Below are 13,606 nucleotides of genomic sequence, written 5' to 3'. Positions count from 1 at the left end.
TTTTATGATCGGTTATTCAACAAACATAAATGTTGCAGTACCTTCCATTCAACCAGGGTATCAATAGGCAAACATGGCTAAATACAATAAATCCAATGTATGTCTCAATCAATCAATCAATCGCTCTCGTCCTCCTCGTCAGATTCTGCAGCCTGCCGCTGAGACTGTCGTTGCGTTTGCCCTCGTTGCGGAGTATCTGCCCCGTTTTCATCCCCAGTCCGGTCTTCGTCCACCCGCCGCGAAGGTTTCCGGAGCCCGAGACTCCTTGCCAATCGGAGCTCGAACTCTTCCATCTGCGCTCTCTCGGCGGGTGTGGTATCCTCTTCCCGGGGATCCTGGCGGCCATACACCTGACGCACCAAGCCAGCCACGCCCTGAGCGCCAACCTCCATTTTGCCCCGCGGGCCGACCATGTACTCAATCACTTCTTCTCCGCCGTCCATTTCGCGAACCCGCACCAGATAGCCTTCTTTGCAGAGGCGCTGCAGAAGCCGGTCTGTACGGTCAACGGGCGTGTACGTCTCGGCATTAGTCCGTCGCAGGTACCGATCGAGCTTCTGTTCCGGGAGAGAGCCCCCGTTGAGGAGAATTAATGCTATGATGAAAGAATAGATCCCGGTGTAGGTGCCCTCCAAAGGTGCTTTGGTGGGGGGTAGGATTTCAGGCTTCCGATAAGCGGCAGGTAGCGTACTAGTCAGGATCCAGGACTTGTTACTCGACGAGGTCCGTTCGACTTTCTGGGCCGCTAGATCAAAGGCATTAGTAAATTACGGACTTGTACGACGACCACCCCCATTCACGTCAAAACACGGATAGTGCGCACCTCTTCGCTGCTGAATCGATACCTTCTCCTTCACCGGCAGTTCGGTCAACTCCATCCCAAACGACGTGCGTAGAGCTTCCTGTGCGGCATTGAACACCGTCTTGAACTGTCTCGACCCTTGATCCCCCAGGACCTTGGTGGCGATGTCGGTTCTTCGGATTGGAAGTCGAGAGTATTCGCTTGCGAGCGCCAGGCGGACCAACTTCTTCACCGTCACGTCGGTGCTACTCGGCGCGCGCGCGTCGTCATCCTCCCCGTCTTCGCTATCGGACGAGGCATTATCTGTACGTCTGCGACGGCGCGCATTTTCGGCGGATACATGGCTGTCAGGCTCGGGTGAGGCAGAGTCTTCGGCAGGCTCTGGCTGCTAGGCCGGAGATAACAGTTAGCGAGTTTTCTTTGATGGTTTTGTCAAGGAGAGGTGGGAGGGGTGGGAGGAGCGTACTGCTCGACGTTTGCGAATGAGAGGCATCCTGATGTGTTGAAGGACAGGCTGCAAGATTAGACCGGCGCAGGTTATTGGATTTGGATCCGTGATGGTGATGAAGGAATGATTGATTGATTGATTGACGCGCCAGACGCGCCGCCTGCCCCAAGTGGATCCAACATGATTTAGCCGGAAGTGGAAATCACATGGGATGCCAAGCCAGAATCACATGTCAAGCCTGCACGAATCAGTCGACGGGGCGGAATTAATCCAACCTATCGATTGCGACGAACTGTTGTGTCTCCCTTGGAATCAGGCCTGGGGACCCCTGCAGCACCGAAACACTTCACATGAAAGACCAAGGAATTGCAAATTAAGGAGGGTCGGAAGCAAACAGGCAATCCATTATTACTACCTTACACACCCGTGACAATAGACAACGCAGAATCCAATCAGAGCGCTACCGAGAAAACGCCAATAAGCTTGTGAAAAATCAAAAACACCTGCTTTCTCGAGACAACATGGAACCGTCAAAAGAGGAGGGCCGGCCAGAACCATAACTTTCTAGAAGCAAACCGCAGCACCCGCAATAGTAGTACCCCAACCTGGAAGTGTCAAGCTGCGCCCGAGCGACTCACGAGCGTCTAGTTTTCCTTTCGGTCGTTGACTGCATCTTTGACCTGCGCCTTCTTCTTCTGCAGCAGAGAGCTGACGAAGCCCAGCGACTCCTGTCCCAGCACCAGACTGGTCGTGATCACGGCCTTGCCACGCGCCAGCACTCCGTCGCCGCCACATTTCTTGTACTCCGAGCCGTAGAGGTCGAAGACATGGACTTTGGCGTCGCCAACCAAGCGCACGGGGAAGTATGCCCCGTCGTGGATCGTGGCCCTGAGGGTCTCCGTGTCCTGCTTGATGAAGGGGAAGGTCGAGTCAATTTTGGTCAAGCCCAGGTCACCGAGCGAATCCACACGAGCAACGTAGGGGGCGACGAAGCCGTAGGGCTTGGATAGATAGGGAATGAACGGCTTGGCGATATAGACGTAGCCTTGGTCGGCATATGCCAGGGACTTTGCGCCGTATTTGTTGCTCTTGAACACGGTGATCGAGTCAGAAACCACAGGGTACGACGTCAGATGCTAGAGAATTGTCAGCGGTTACACCAAGGCCCGGGATCCCCGGAGAACGTACGTCAAAGAAGTAAGAGTGAGGCTGCTCGCCGTTGACCGGAGTGTCGCCCATTGCGTCTTGTTCGGCGTGCGGCATGTGGTTCTAGGGCAGGGTTGATTAGCTTGATGAATTGGTCAAGATACAATTAGTGGATAGAGGGGGACGAGAGAGAGTTGAACAAGCGAAGAAGGAAGGAAGAAAGAAATGAAATAAGATAAAATCAAATACAGACGAGCGACAGGACCTACATGTGAAGAACTTTTGTGAGAAGGAAGCCAAGTCGTAGCTCGAGAAGAGTCAATAAGGGCAGGGCAGAACGGTGCAGGCGCAGGTAATGCCGATATTAATATAGTAGTAGGTAGTCCGCAGTGATAGTAGGAGCTAAAAGCCGGCGACGAAAAAGGGGACGAGCATGAGCAGGGCCGGCATGCGATAAATAAAATGCCATCGACGCAGAAGGTGAGGGCAGCCAATTTGTTCTGACGCAAGCGTTGGCACGCATGTGATTGCGGGCCGTCGCTGGAGGTCCCTCCACTAGCAGCTACCAGCTCCCTCCTACATCTCCCTGACCCCTACCGGATCATATCATTATCATCATTATCATCTCATCGGGGCCTGGAACTCCGGTCAGAGATAGTCGACCCAGCACCCGACGGCAACTCGTCCCATTCGCCCCCGATAATCTGCATCTAAAACCGACCGGGGAGGCAAACCTGGAGGGGACGTTGCGTTCAGTCCTCCTGTGCCCAATGATTCGGCCACGCCGGCTCTTGTCTCTTGGGAATCGCTGCCGAACAGATAAGCATCGACGAGTCTTGATGCTTTGACTTTCCTTTTTTTTTTTTTTTTTTTTTTTCTTTGTGACCGGACCCGAAGGTTCTCATTGGGATTCCTCTAAGGTGGTACCCAGACTCTGGTCCAGCTTCCCCGATCGATACGAGTCCGGACGGCGCGGTGCCAGTGGCGCAAGAGGCTGAAGTCTGAAAGAAAATGGGAACGCCCAAAGGTAGTATTTCTCGTCGTCTTTTAGTGCGGCGACCAAGAAATGACGATGAATTCGGAATTGCGACGATGGGCTGATGGCATGTGATTGCGGGTCTCGAAGCCGCCTGTCATTTTGCTGTTTCTTTCTTTCTTTCTTTCTTTTCTTTTCTTTTCTTTTTTCCCCGTTTATTTTCTTTTCTTTTCCTGACACTCAACTAAACTGAATCCATACGGTTCGACCCCGTTTACCACCCGCTGGTTCGAAACAATTGGTGCGCCGTTACAATCACCAGTCATCAGTCAATATGACGGCCACCTCGAGGCCCCCCACGGGTGCATTCATTCGACGGAAGTCCTTATCGCCGGGCGCCTACTGGGACCGGCGGACTCTCCCCTTGTCCAGCTAAAACCCAGCTAGACATGTACGTTCTCCCTGCACCCAACCCGACAAAGATCGCCAACCGTTGCGCCTGGACCTCGTCCGGGGTCGCCTCGACGCTTCCCCCCTCGTAGATCCGTCGTCAGCCTGGCGAGAGCAGATTCCTCTTCCAGAAAACCCAGAGAGAGGGCCCTGGGCCCATCGCACCGTACTTTTGTCCGCGCTCTCTCTATTTCTTCTCGTCGAGCCGCTCCTTTGTAGGTTTACGTTTAGTATCCACAATTTACCTACTTGCTTTGTCGCGATCCGGCTGTCACCTAAACCCAGTCGCATGGGCTATCCAAACGGGACCATGCCATGCACACTAGGGTCTGGTAAAGCCTGTTTAACCCGGCTGTGTAATGGATGAGCTGTACAGTTGGCCCGGAGCTCCGGATAGCGGTGCAACCTCTAGTGAGACATGGACCTGCGATTTCATGCCATCGACAAAGGGGCCTCGAATAACTGGGACGCGGGCATAAATTCAAATCAAATCATTATGCCACCCACTTGTACACACGCCAACAGGCCGACGATCTTTCCATATGCCTGGAACCGACAGGGCCGATCGGAAATGCATTGCCTAATTCTACGGCGGGGGCTGTTTCCAAGGTGGGAGAAATACTGGCAAATATTAATGATGGCATGCAACCGGCGCAGTAGCTCATGCAGGTCAAAGGCCGACGAATACGAAGACCAGGGCTGCTTCTACTAACTGGATGCTGTTGACCGCGAGCCGCCCCGTGCCGTTTACGCCCCCGTCGCATGCATGGGCCGGTCCAGTCCAGGCCAGCCCGTGATGGATGGACATAACTCTGCCGTTGTTGAGAATGAGGGCATTATTATGAAGAGACCATCTGCGCCCCCCGCTGTTCGGCTATCCTGTTTCATGAACCCGAGACGGCGTGGGATGCGGAGAGGGGAGCCTGCGTGATGCGGGGATGGCGCCAAGAGACGTGCCTCCCGGATCCTCGCAGTCCAGATGCGATTCGAGACCATCTCGCTCCGTGCGGCTGTTGAATGACTCGCGTTCCGATTGAGTTGGGCGGAGCGTCGTCGCGATCGAAGGGGGCGGCACTGTGCCGGCAGCCATCGCCGACACGGCAGCAGTGCGAGACGGTAAGCGGTTAGAAGACACAAAGAAAAGTTTGAATTTGTTCATATTTCCATTTCATTTCGAGGATGCCAGTTCTGAGTGGCCTCCTTCATTAAAAAAGAAAATGGCCAAGTCCTGGACTTGTACATCGATACATCCCCAATTCTTCCTCCAGCGATGGTATACGTTTTCCGGTCATCCCATGCTCCTGAACCGAATGTGCTCGATGCCTTTTTTTCCCTTTGCCTCACCTCAGACCTTGCGCGCTCAAACGACATAACGCCCAAAAATACCCCGTTTAGAAACCTGCGAAGATAGTCAGCCCTCGAATGTCCAACAGCGATCACGGGCCGAGAATGGTACGTACGCAGAGGAGTGAAGAACCACCGGTTCTTGCCGCTGGTGTAGCGGTCCTCAAGAGCCTTCTTGACGGTCTTCTTGGCGTCCTCACGCTGGGAGACCTCCTTGAAGGTGTCGGCGGAAACGGCACCCTTGAGGCCCTCGAGCTCGAGAGTGTAGCGAGTGGGCATCAAGTGGTTGTAGTTGACAACCTTGATGAAAGGCTTGACGCGGCTGCGCTTCTCAACCGTCTTCTTGCCCATGCGGCGGGTGACCTTCAGAGGGTAACGCTCGATACCGGCAACGATGGCGTAGGCGAAGGGGTGCGCCTTGGAGCCAGTGTCGTTGGGGTTGATGATGACGACCTGTAGAATCGGAAAAAAAGGCCCTGGTCAGCACACTGCGCCTATTGACACCCATCCTCTCGTAGTCTTGTATCCTCCCATGATCCTTCCACCCTGGTTCGTCTGTTCCTCGATATCGGGGATCGCTGATGTCGAATTCGTTTCTTCTCGATCGGTTGCAAGTTCTTTCTCCTCCCTTCCATCTATCTCGCCGGGGATAAAATCAAGCGGGTTCTCTTTTGAGTCGTACCTTCTTACCGGCATAACGGCCACGGGTAACGATGGCCACACGGCCCACTTTCATGACTATATTGACATTCCGTCAGCATTGAAATCGCAAGAAAAAAAAAATTCCGTAGAATCGAGATATAGCGGCGAACAACTAACACTTCATTGTGAAAGTCCCGGGGAGCGGCAGGTCGATGGGGTGGTTGTCGATGTGCTTCGGTCGAGGAGAAGGTTCAGTTCTTTTTTTCGCTTTCGAGTGCACAACGGCACGGGATCAGGGCAAGCGGCTTTGTGTGCCCCGATCTCATTGGCCGACTTACCGACCGTCGAGCCGGGGCTGCGACTATGCCCGAAGCGGGCAGTTTCCCCATTGGCGCTGGCGACGGCAGCACCGGAGAAACGCAGCGCCGAGCAGGCCTCACCGCCCGCGGGCGCTCTGTTTACCGGACAACCAAACCGGCGTCGGTTGCCATGCTGAATCTTGATGTGTACGGCGGAGATTGGGCCGGGTTGCAGTTGACGCCCCATGAGCTACCGTGCCTTGCGGCGTGGATCTCCACTCTGATGTTTTCTTGATCTACTACTTATTTGATGATTATCTACTCCGGAGTTCAACCGCCTTTTCTCCTTCCTTCCTGCCTTGCCCCATCCCCGTCGCATTGTTGTGAGCCCTTGGTTGCCCTGCCCGGCATCCATCTTCCTCTTTTGCTAGCCAGCGTATCGTTCTGTCTTTTGTTGCTTCTTCACGCTTTTCACGTCTCTCTGTTTACGATTTATCCTTGCGCCCACCCCTCGACTGGATCTGCAGCTCGCACCGTTTGTTTTCTCTGTTTTTGTTTTGATGAATTGATATGCCTTTACGACTTTAATTGACGAACATTCCTGCGCACATTCCAACAACAGAACCCACTTCGTCTTCGCAAGATTGACGACAGGACCTCCACCCCCCCCAAGTCGAGGTCTTAATATGCCATCGCATACGCGCGAAGGTTCCCACGATCGGGAGCTAGTTTTAAGACATCAATCCGTGCCCATGTAGGTGTCGACCGTCGCCTCCCACCAAGAGGGCTTTCGTTCTTTCGTTCAATCTTTCCACCATGGATTATTTTAGACTGACTTTCAAACCGCGGAAACGAAGGTGGGACAGTTCAGATCCTGAACGGGCGCCTCCGCCATTGCCCATGAATCCCGGTTCCACCAGCCCGGCCACGAAGGGCAATGTATCCCCGGGCATTCAAGCTGTAGCTGCCAACTTCGCGGAGAAGATGCGCGAAAATGCACCCAGCTCCTACACAACCAATCCCATGCCACCCAAGCCGTCGTCGCCCGAGAAGTCTTTGATCAAGGGCCAGTTCCATAAGCGAATGCAGTCGTTCCAGAACAACGACCCTCGCTCCGAGTTTCTGAACTACCTGGAAAGCAGGTCACCGGAAAGACCGCTCAAAGCGTCGATACTAGACCCAAATGCCAAACAACAAGAAAAGAGCCCGACGAAGTCTAGCGATGACCAGGAGGACCGAGACTCGGATCGCGACCTTCCCAACCTGCTCATTTCCAACCGTTACCTATCCAAACCCATTCTGGGCGAAAGCACCCCCCCTTCGGCGACTATGCTGGCTCTGCAGAATATGCAGTTGCCGAGTGAGAGCGAAGTGCAGCCGAAGAGCGATGACTCCGATCCGTTTGTGGTCTCAAGTGAGACCAACCCATCGAGTTTGAACTCTTTATCGACACAAATCCACAGTCTCACGGACATCGCAAGCAATCTCCAGCGGGAGATGGCGCAGTTGAGCCGCCGCAGCAAAGATAACGCCACAGACCTGGTCAGCCTCAAAGCCGCCACGAACGCCCGAGACGAAGATATTCGGAAGAGTCTTCGCGATTTATCCTCCAGCTTGTCTGCAAAGTTTCTAGATAGTGATGCTGCCACAAGGTGGGATTTCAGTACTCTCCTGGGATCTGATAAAGATATTAACAACAGGGACCCGGATAGTTCTCCGAACTCGAAGAAAAGTTACTCAGCGCCCCGCATGCAAAGCCCTAACCCCTTCGCTGCAGCAATGGAACGCGAGATGTGCGGCTCTCCAGCGCCAATCTCTGACGGCTCTGCCAGCATTGCTCTCTTGGAAAAGGTTCTTCGAGAAATGGCCACGAAAGAAGGTCAGGATAAGCTTGTGGAGCTGGCGGAGGAACTGAAATCCAGACCCACATCCGACACATCTGAAAGTCACCCCGACAGCAAAATTGCGGAGATGCTGGAGGAAATCCTGACGCATGTGAAAGAGGACGCGGGAAATAAGGCCCTGGTGCCAACCCGACTCAGTTTCAGTGCCGCCCGCATGCCACCACGCGCGAACTCAGATTTCACTGGAACCCAATCGAGATCGTTCGATGCAAGACCGGTGTTTGGGCCTGAGGGAGACGAGATGGACAATCATAGAGAGTCCGACCGCTCTCTAATTCACACCGATAACCAGGACGACATGCTGGCTATCATGAAACGAGTGAGAAGCAGTGTCATCGAAGGAGGAGGACTTACAAACGAAGTGAAAGCACTGGTGCGAGAGCTCCGTGGAGAGGTCTTGGGGATGGGACGAAACCTAGCGCGTCAATTCGAAGAAGCCCAAATGCCCAGAGCTCTGGAGGATCAATCTAATAGTTCTCCTGGAGAGGAAGAAATCGCTGCCATTGTCGACGATTGCCTCCACGAACTCAAGGAGCAACTCGCGTCCATCCTTGCCGAGAACCAGCACCACTCATCCGCGCTATCCGAATTTAGAGCTGCCATGGATAGTTCGGCGATCTATTCCATTCTCAAGGGCGCTTTTGAGGACCTCGATTGGGCTCGACTACGGGACGAGCTCCGCGGAAACGAAATGCAGAAGGAGGATATCATTGAGACAGTGCGAGAGGCTTGGGAGACTTACAAACCCGAGATCGAATTGCAAAATTTCGGACTGGAGCGTGACGAAATTCTTGAATGCCTTGCAGAAGGTCTGAAGGAATATCAGCCGAAGCATGAGCACGCTGTCACGTACGACCAAGTTCTTGCCGCCGTACAGGCTGGGATGCAAGACTTCGCACCGCCTCCCTCTATCACCAAGGATGAAATCGCGCAAACCATTCGGGAGTGTTTCGAAAACAGTCAGCCCGCACCTCGGTCCGTGGAGCCTGAACATCTTCATACGATTCGCGATGAAATACTGCAGGCAGTTACCGAATCGGTCACGACACAAAGTGCACTTACAAGGGAAACCCTCGACTCCGGCCTGGGTCGGGACGAAATTCTGAGTGCTGTGTCAGACGGGATAGAAGCACACTTCACAGCGGCCAAAGAAATGGAGACTCCTCACATCACAAAGGAAGATGTCGCCAACGTTGTCAACGACGCATTTTCCGCCCAGCAATCTGCTGTCAGTGCTGACGCCCAGCCATCTATTTCGCGTGATGACATTCTGAATGCCATTGCAGAAGGAATGGAGAACCAGAACTCCATGATCAGAGAAATCGAGCTGAACAAGGACGACCTCATGGAAGCTATCTCCGCTGGACTTCAAGAAGCAACTGCGTCCACTAACCACAACGTGGGTGATCAGATGCTGGGACGTCTTCAGGAGCAGCTGGAAGCCATGAAGGAAGAAACTCATCAACGCTCGCTATCTAATGAACAAGATAATTCGCAGGTGCTGGACGCAATCAAAGATGGAATCGCGGTCGTACGTCAGGAAGTTGAGTCTTACGCCGCCGCCGCTACAGAAGCTTCGGGCAAGCATGAGATTATGGATACCGTCAAAGATGGCTTCCGATTACTGCAGGCCGATATGGAGAAGACCATCACAGAAACTGCTCTTTCCAATGGGTCTGGTGGTAATCCCGATACCCCAGAACTTCTCGATGCCATGGAAAAGGAGTTCGAACATCTTCGAACCAGTCTAAGCGGCATGTTGATTCGAAGCAATGTATCGGCCGAGAAAGACGAGATTCTTGACGCCATCCGTGATATTTCAGAAGGCCGAAAAACCGAGAGCACCCAGGATGTTGCACAGGTTATCAAACAGGAGTTTGAAAGCCTTCGTGAGTCAATGAATATGAGTCTTGTCCGCGCAGAGGAACCGAAAAACGACAAAGACGATATCATCGCTGCTCTCCGTGAAAGCCTTGAAACGTTCCACACCGAAAAAGAACCCCCTAAAGAGAGCGGTGAAAACGTTTTTTCCACCAACGAGCTTGTCGATGTTTTCCAAGATGGGGTTGGTACTATCCGGGAAGATTTGGCCAAACTCATTGACAGACCAGCTGCTTCAGACCACTCGGAGCTCCTCGAAACCCTGAAAGAAGGGCTCAGCAGTTTGAAGGCAGACGTAGAATCACTGCGCGAGTCACACAAGGGTGCCGAGGGTACCGAGGGTGTCGAGGAGATGGAAACGACCAGGGGAGGGGAGCTGATGCTTGCCAACGAGTCAAACATAGGCACCGATATTGAGGGGCTTAAAGCTCTGATTTCCCAACTCCAAGTCAAGGTCGAGGCAATCGAGTCAACTCCGCGAGCCGCTGAACCATCCGCGGATGCTCTCAAAAAGGAGCACCTCGATGATGTTTTGGCAGGCCTTCACGAGCTGCAAGGTTCCATCTCAGGAATTGTTGCCCGGGAGAACCCTACAGACGAGACGACAGCCAAGAAGGAGGACACGGATGCGATTGAGACCCTGCTTCGGAACACAAAGTCTCAGCTTGACGAAATGACGTTCCCCGCCCCGGATGAAATAGCAAAGGCCGAGCAGCTCGGAAGCTTGGAGGCTATGGTTAAAGAGACCAAAGAAGCCATATCCGAGATGGGAACTCGCTTGGAAGCGGAGGGGCCAACAAAGGCCGAGATCGGAACCCTTGAGACCCTGATGAAGGATATGTGGGTTGCCCTCGAGGAGTTGAAGGGCAAGGGGACCGAGGAAGAAACCGATACCGAGAAACTCGTCAAGGCCGACCTGCAGACGGTCGAGGCTATGATTTTCGAAGTCAAGACACAGGTGGACGAGCTCAAACTTCCAGATGTTGAGACTTTGCCGACCAAAACCGATTTCCAAGATCTCTCTGCCCTGGTCGCTGAATTTAGGGAGAAGACAGAGGCCGAGAATGAGATGACCGCCCAAGGCTTTGAAGCACGGAAGGTGGAGCACGCCGGCCTGGCCGAGAAGATTGACGAGGCTCGGGCGGTCGTCGAGGGTCTTGGAGACGAAATGAAGAGCAAGCTCGACGGAAGCAACGAAGGCCTCTCCGAGCTCAAGCAACTTCTCGAGGGTTTGGCAGCTTCTGCCGAAAGCTTCACGACAGTCGAAAATGTCAACGAACTCACGGAATTGATCAATCGGGAGTTCGAGCGCGCTCGCGGCGAGCAGGACGCGGAGAAGCTGGAGAAGGAGGAACGAGATGCCGCAGCTGTCGTGAAACATGACGAGACTAGAGCTGCCATCATTGTTGAATTGGGCACCAAGATTGACGAAAAGCTTGGCGAGGTCATCGGCAAATATGACGAAGCTCAAAGTGCCATGGAGTCGAAATTTTCGGACTCTGCTCAACGAGATGAGGCCAACCTTGAGGCCGTCACTAACACTAAAGCCCTCGCCGAGGACATCAAGCTCGTCATTGGTACCATGGGCAATAGCGTCAACGAGGCCTGCGAGCGGATTAGCGCCGACACCAAAACTTTCTTTGAGAAGGTCGATACGTCGTACACCAAGATGGAAGAAATTCAGAATGAGGTTAAGTCACAGCAGGAGCAAGCTCGATCAGACATCGAAAAAGCCGCAGCAGCGACTGATCGTGTGGAAAGCAAATTGCACGAGTTCCATCCCCAGGTTTTGGAGTCCATTCAAGAGATTCTGTCGATTGTTGGCCAACATTACGATCATTCACAGAAGTCTGCCGAAGACCTGAAAATGGACCTTTCTACTCTGCCTTCTACCATCCCGCAACTTCTTCCTGCGCTTCCAGCACCTGAACCGGAAAAGTATGACGACAGCCAAGTACATGAGAAGCTGAACAGCATCCTGGACCATGCTAAGAATGAAAAGGTGCATGAGGCGCTTGATGTTCTTGTTGAACGCGTAACGAATGACCAGGTGCATGAGAAACTCGACCAGCTTCTGAACCAGACTACAAGTACCAATGGCCAGATGTACGACAAACTCAACGAGCTGCTCAGTCATGCCACAGGCACCAATGGGCCCGTACATGACAAACTCGATACCCTCATAGGACATGCTACCAACACCGAGCAGTCGGTCACGCAAATGATGAAATTGGACGAGATGCACAAGGACATCATGGAGACATCCCGCAAGATGAACGAGATGTTCACGGCCCAGTCGGCGATGGTCACCGAAGACAACGAGCGGAGACGCAAGGAGTCTGAAGAAGCCGCGGTTGCGCTTGAGAGGCGGAACGCTCAGAAAGACCAAGTCGAAGCTGAGATTGTTACTCTCAACGAAGAGAAGGAGTCGCTGTTGAAGATGATCAGTAGCCTGAAGACCGAAAAGGATGACCTTGTCAAGCAAAACACGAAGCTGAACAAGGAGGTTTCCGGTCTGGAAATGGCACTGGAGCTCCGCCAGGAAGAGATGCAAGTCATGGAAGATCGCGCAGACAGCTTGGAGAAGCGGATCCTGGAAGGTGTTCTCGATCATGCCCGCAGTGTGCTTCTTAGCCGCCCCAACATGCCGGGTTTGAATATGAAGAAATCTCGCGGTTCTCGGGCGCGAGGTCCTAGTTGCGCCAGCAATGCTAGCACCGCCAAGGACAATCGCAGTATCCTCGGCAGCAGCGTTGGATTGGCTCTGAAGAAGCGAGGGCAAACCCCTTCACAGGCTGGCTCTGTGACCCCGTCCAACGCCAGCAAAGAAAGGCGGATCCTAAGTCTAAGTCACGTAACGGGCAACCGTGGTGTTTCTGACCGACAAGCCAGCGGCAACAGCGGCTTTGCGAGCCTGAAGCGAAGCCATTCTGTCAAGTCCAACTTTTCCCAACGGAAAGCCTCGTGGGGTGGCCGGAGCTCGGTAGCCAACAAAGAGAACGAAGCTTTCCCGGAAGAGGAGGAACACCAGAGTGGTGAAGAGAGCGACACAGGTACAGAGCGAAGGACCAGTTATACCGGCACCTACACGGATAGCATGGTTTATGGAACCGGCAGCGTTGTCTCCACTGATCGACGAGTGAGCACCGCTAGCTCCACCCCGGGGGGAGCTGGCGCGGAACAGCAGGACACCCCGGGAGATCGAGAACAAGATGAGAATGATGGGCCGGGTGCAGAGGCGCAGGACGATGATGATGCCGAGACGACCAAGGGCGACGACCCTTCAAATGACCGAGATGCCGGAGATTTGGACGCTGAGGCAGCCAAGATGGTACTCTACGGACAGCACAGCGACAGCGGACTCGGCCCAGAGATCACGAGTGCCGTGGGATAATCAGCGAAATGATCCCCTCCGTCACGCTGATGACCTGAGACGATCGTCTGCCACCACCTGATGTCGATTCTTCCTTGTGATATCCATATACCACCGTTTCTTTTTGCCATGTTGATACGTTTTCTTCTCCTGTTTCTTTTCCTCCTGTTTTTTGGCCGGACACGCGAAGGATGTCGGCGTTGAAATTCTTTTCTTTTGTAATTTCCTTTGTTTGCAACTTCTGTGTACAGAGTCCCAGTGAAATGCATGAATAATGAAGCCTTCCATCACCTGACCCTCCGTAGGATCACATAATTCGTAGCCTGAGGCCGCCGTCTGGA

General features: G+C 53.5%; 3 protein-coding genes across 3 annotated transcripts; 1 reads left to right on the top strand and 2 right to left on the bottom strand.

Moving 5' to 3' along the window:
- Positions 1-116: 116 nt before the first annotated feature.
- On the bottom strand, positions 117-2,489 carry P170DRAFT_448635 (MAGE-domain-containing protein; the record flags this gene model as incomplete). Its single annotated transcript, XM_024850980.1, has 4 exons — positions 117-745; positions 824-1,154; positions 1,919-2,386; positions 2,439-2,489. The coding sequence occupies 4 exons, from the start codon at positions 2,487-2,489 to the stop codon at positions 117-119; spliced, it is 1,479 nt and encodes a 492-aa protein (XP_024702209.1).
- Positions 2,490-4,954: 2,465 nt separating this feature from the next.
- Positions 4,955-6,040, bottom strand: P170DRAFT_466287 (60S ribosomal protein eL27). Its single transcript, XM_024852406.1, has 4 exons — positions 5,986-6,040; positions 5,849-5,904; positions 5,283-5,619; positions 4,955-5,221 (listed from the first exon to the last, which is right to left on the bottom strand). Exons 1-4 carry the CDS (start codon positions 5,990-5,992, stop codon positions 5,214-5,216), a joined length of 408 nt encoding a protein of 135 aa, XP_024702208.1. The 5' UTR covers positions 5,993-6,040; the 3' UTR covers positions 4,955-5,213.
- Positions 6,041-6,679: 639 nt separating this feature from the next.
- On the top strand, positions 6,680-13,509 carry P170DRAFT_438604 (uncharacterized protein). The gene has a single exon (XM_024849636.1). The coding sequence runs from the start codon at positions 6,924-6,926 to the stop codon at positions 13,284-13,286; it is 6,363 nt and encodes a 2,120-aa protein (XP_024702207.1). The 5' UTR covers positions 6,680-6,923; the 3' UTR covers positions 13,287-13,509.
- Positions 13,510-13,606: the final 97 nt, after the last annotated feature.

Source organism: Aspergillus steynii, assembly GCF_002849105.1.
Source record: "Aspergillus steynii IBT 23096 chromosome Unknown P170scaffold_6, whole genome shotgun sequence".
NCBI classification, from domain to species: domain Eukaryota; kingdom Fungi; phylum Ascomycota; class Eurotiomycetes; order Eurotiales; family Aspergillaceae; genus Aspergillus; species Aspergillus steynii.
This window is presented reverse-complemented; position numbering and strand designations above follow the sequence as displayed.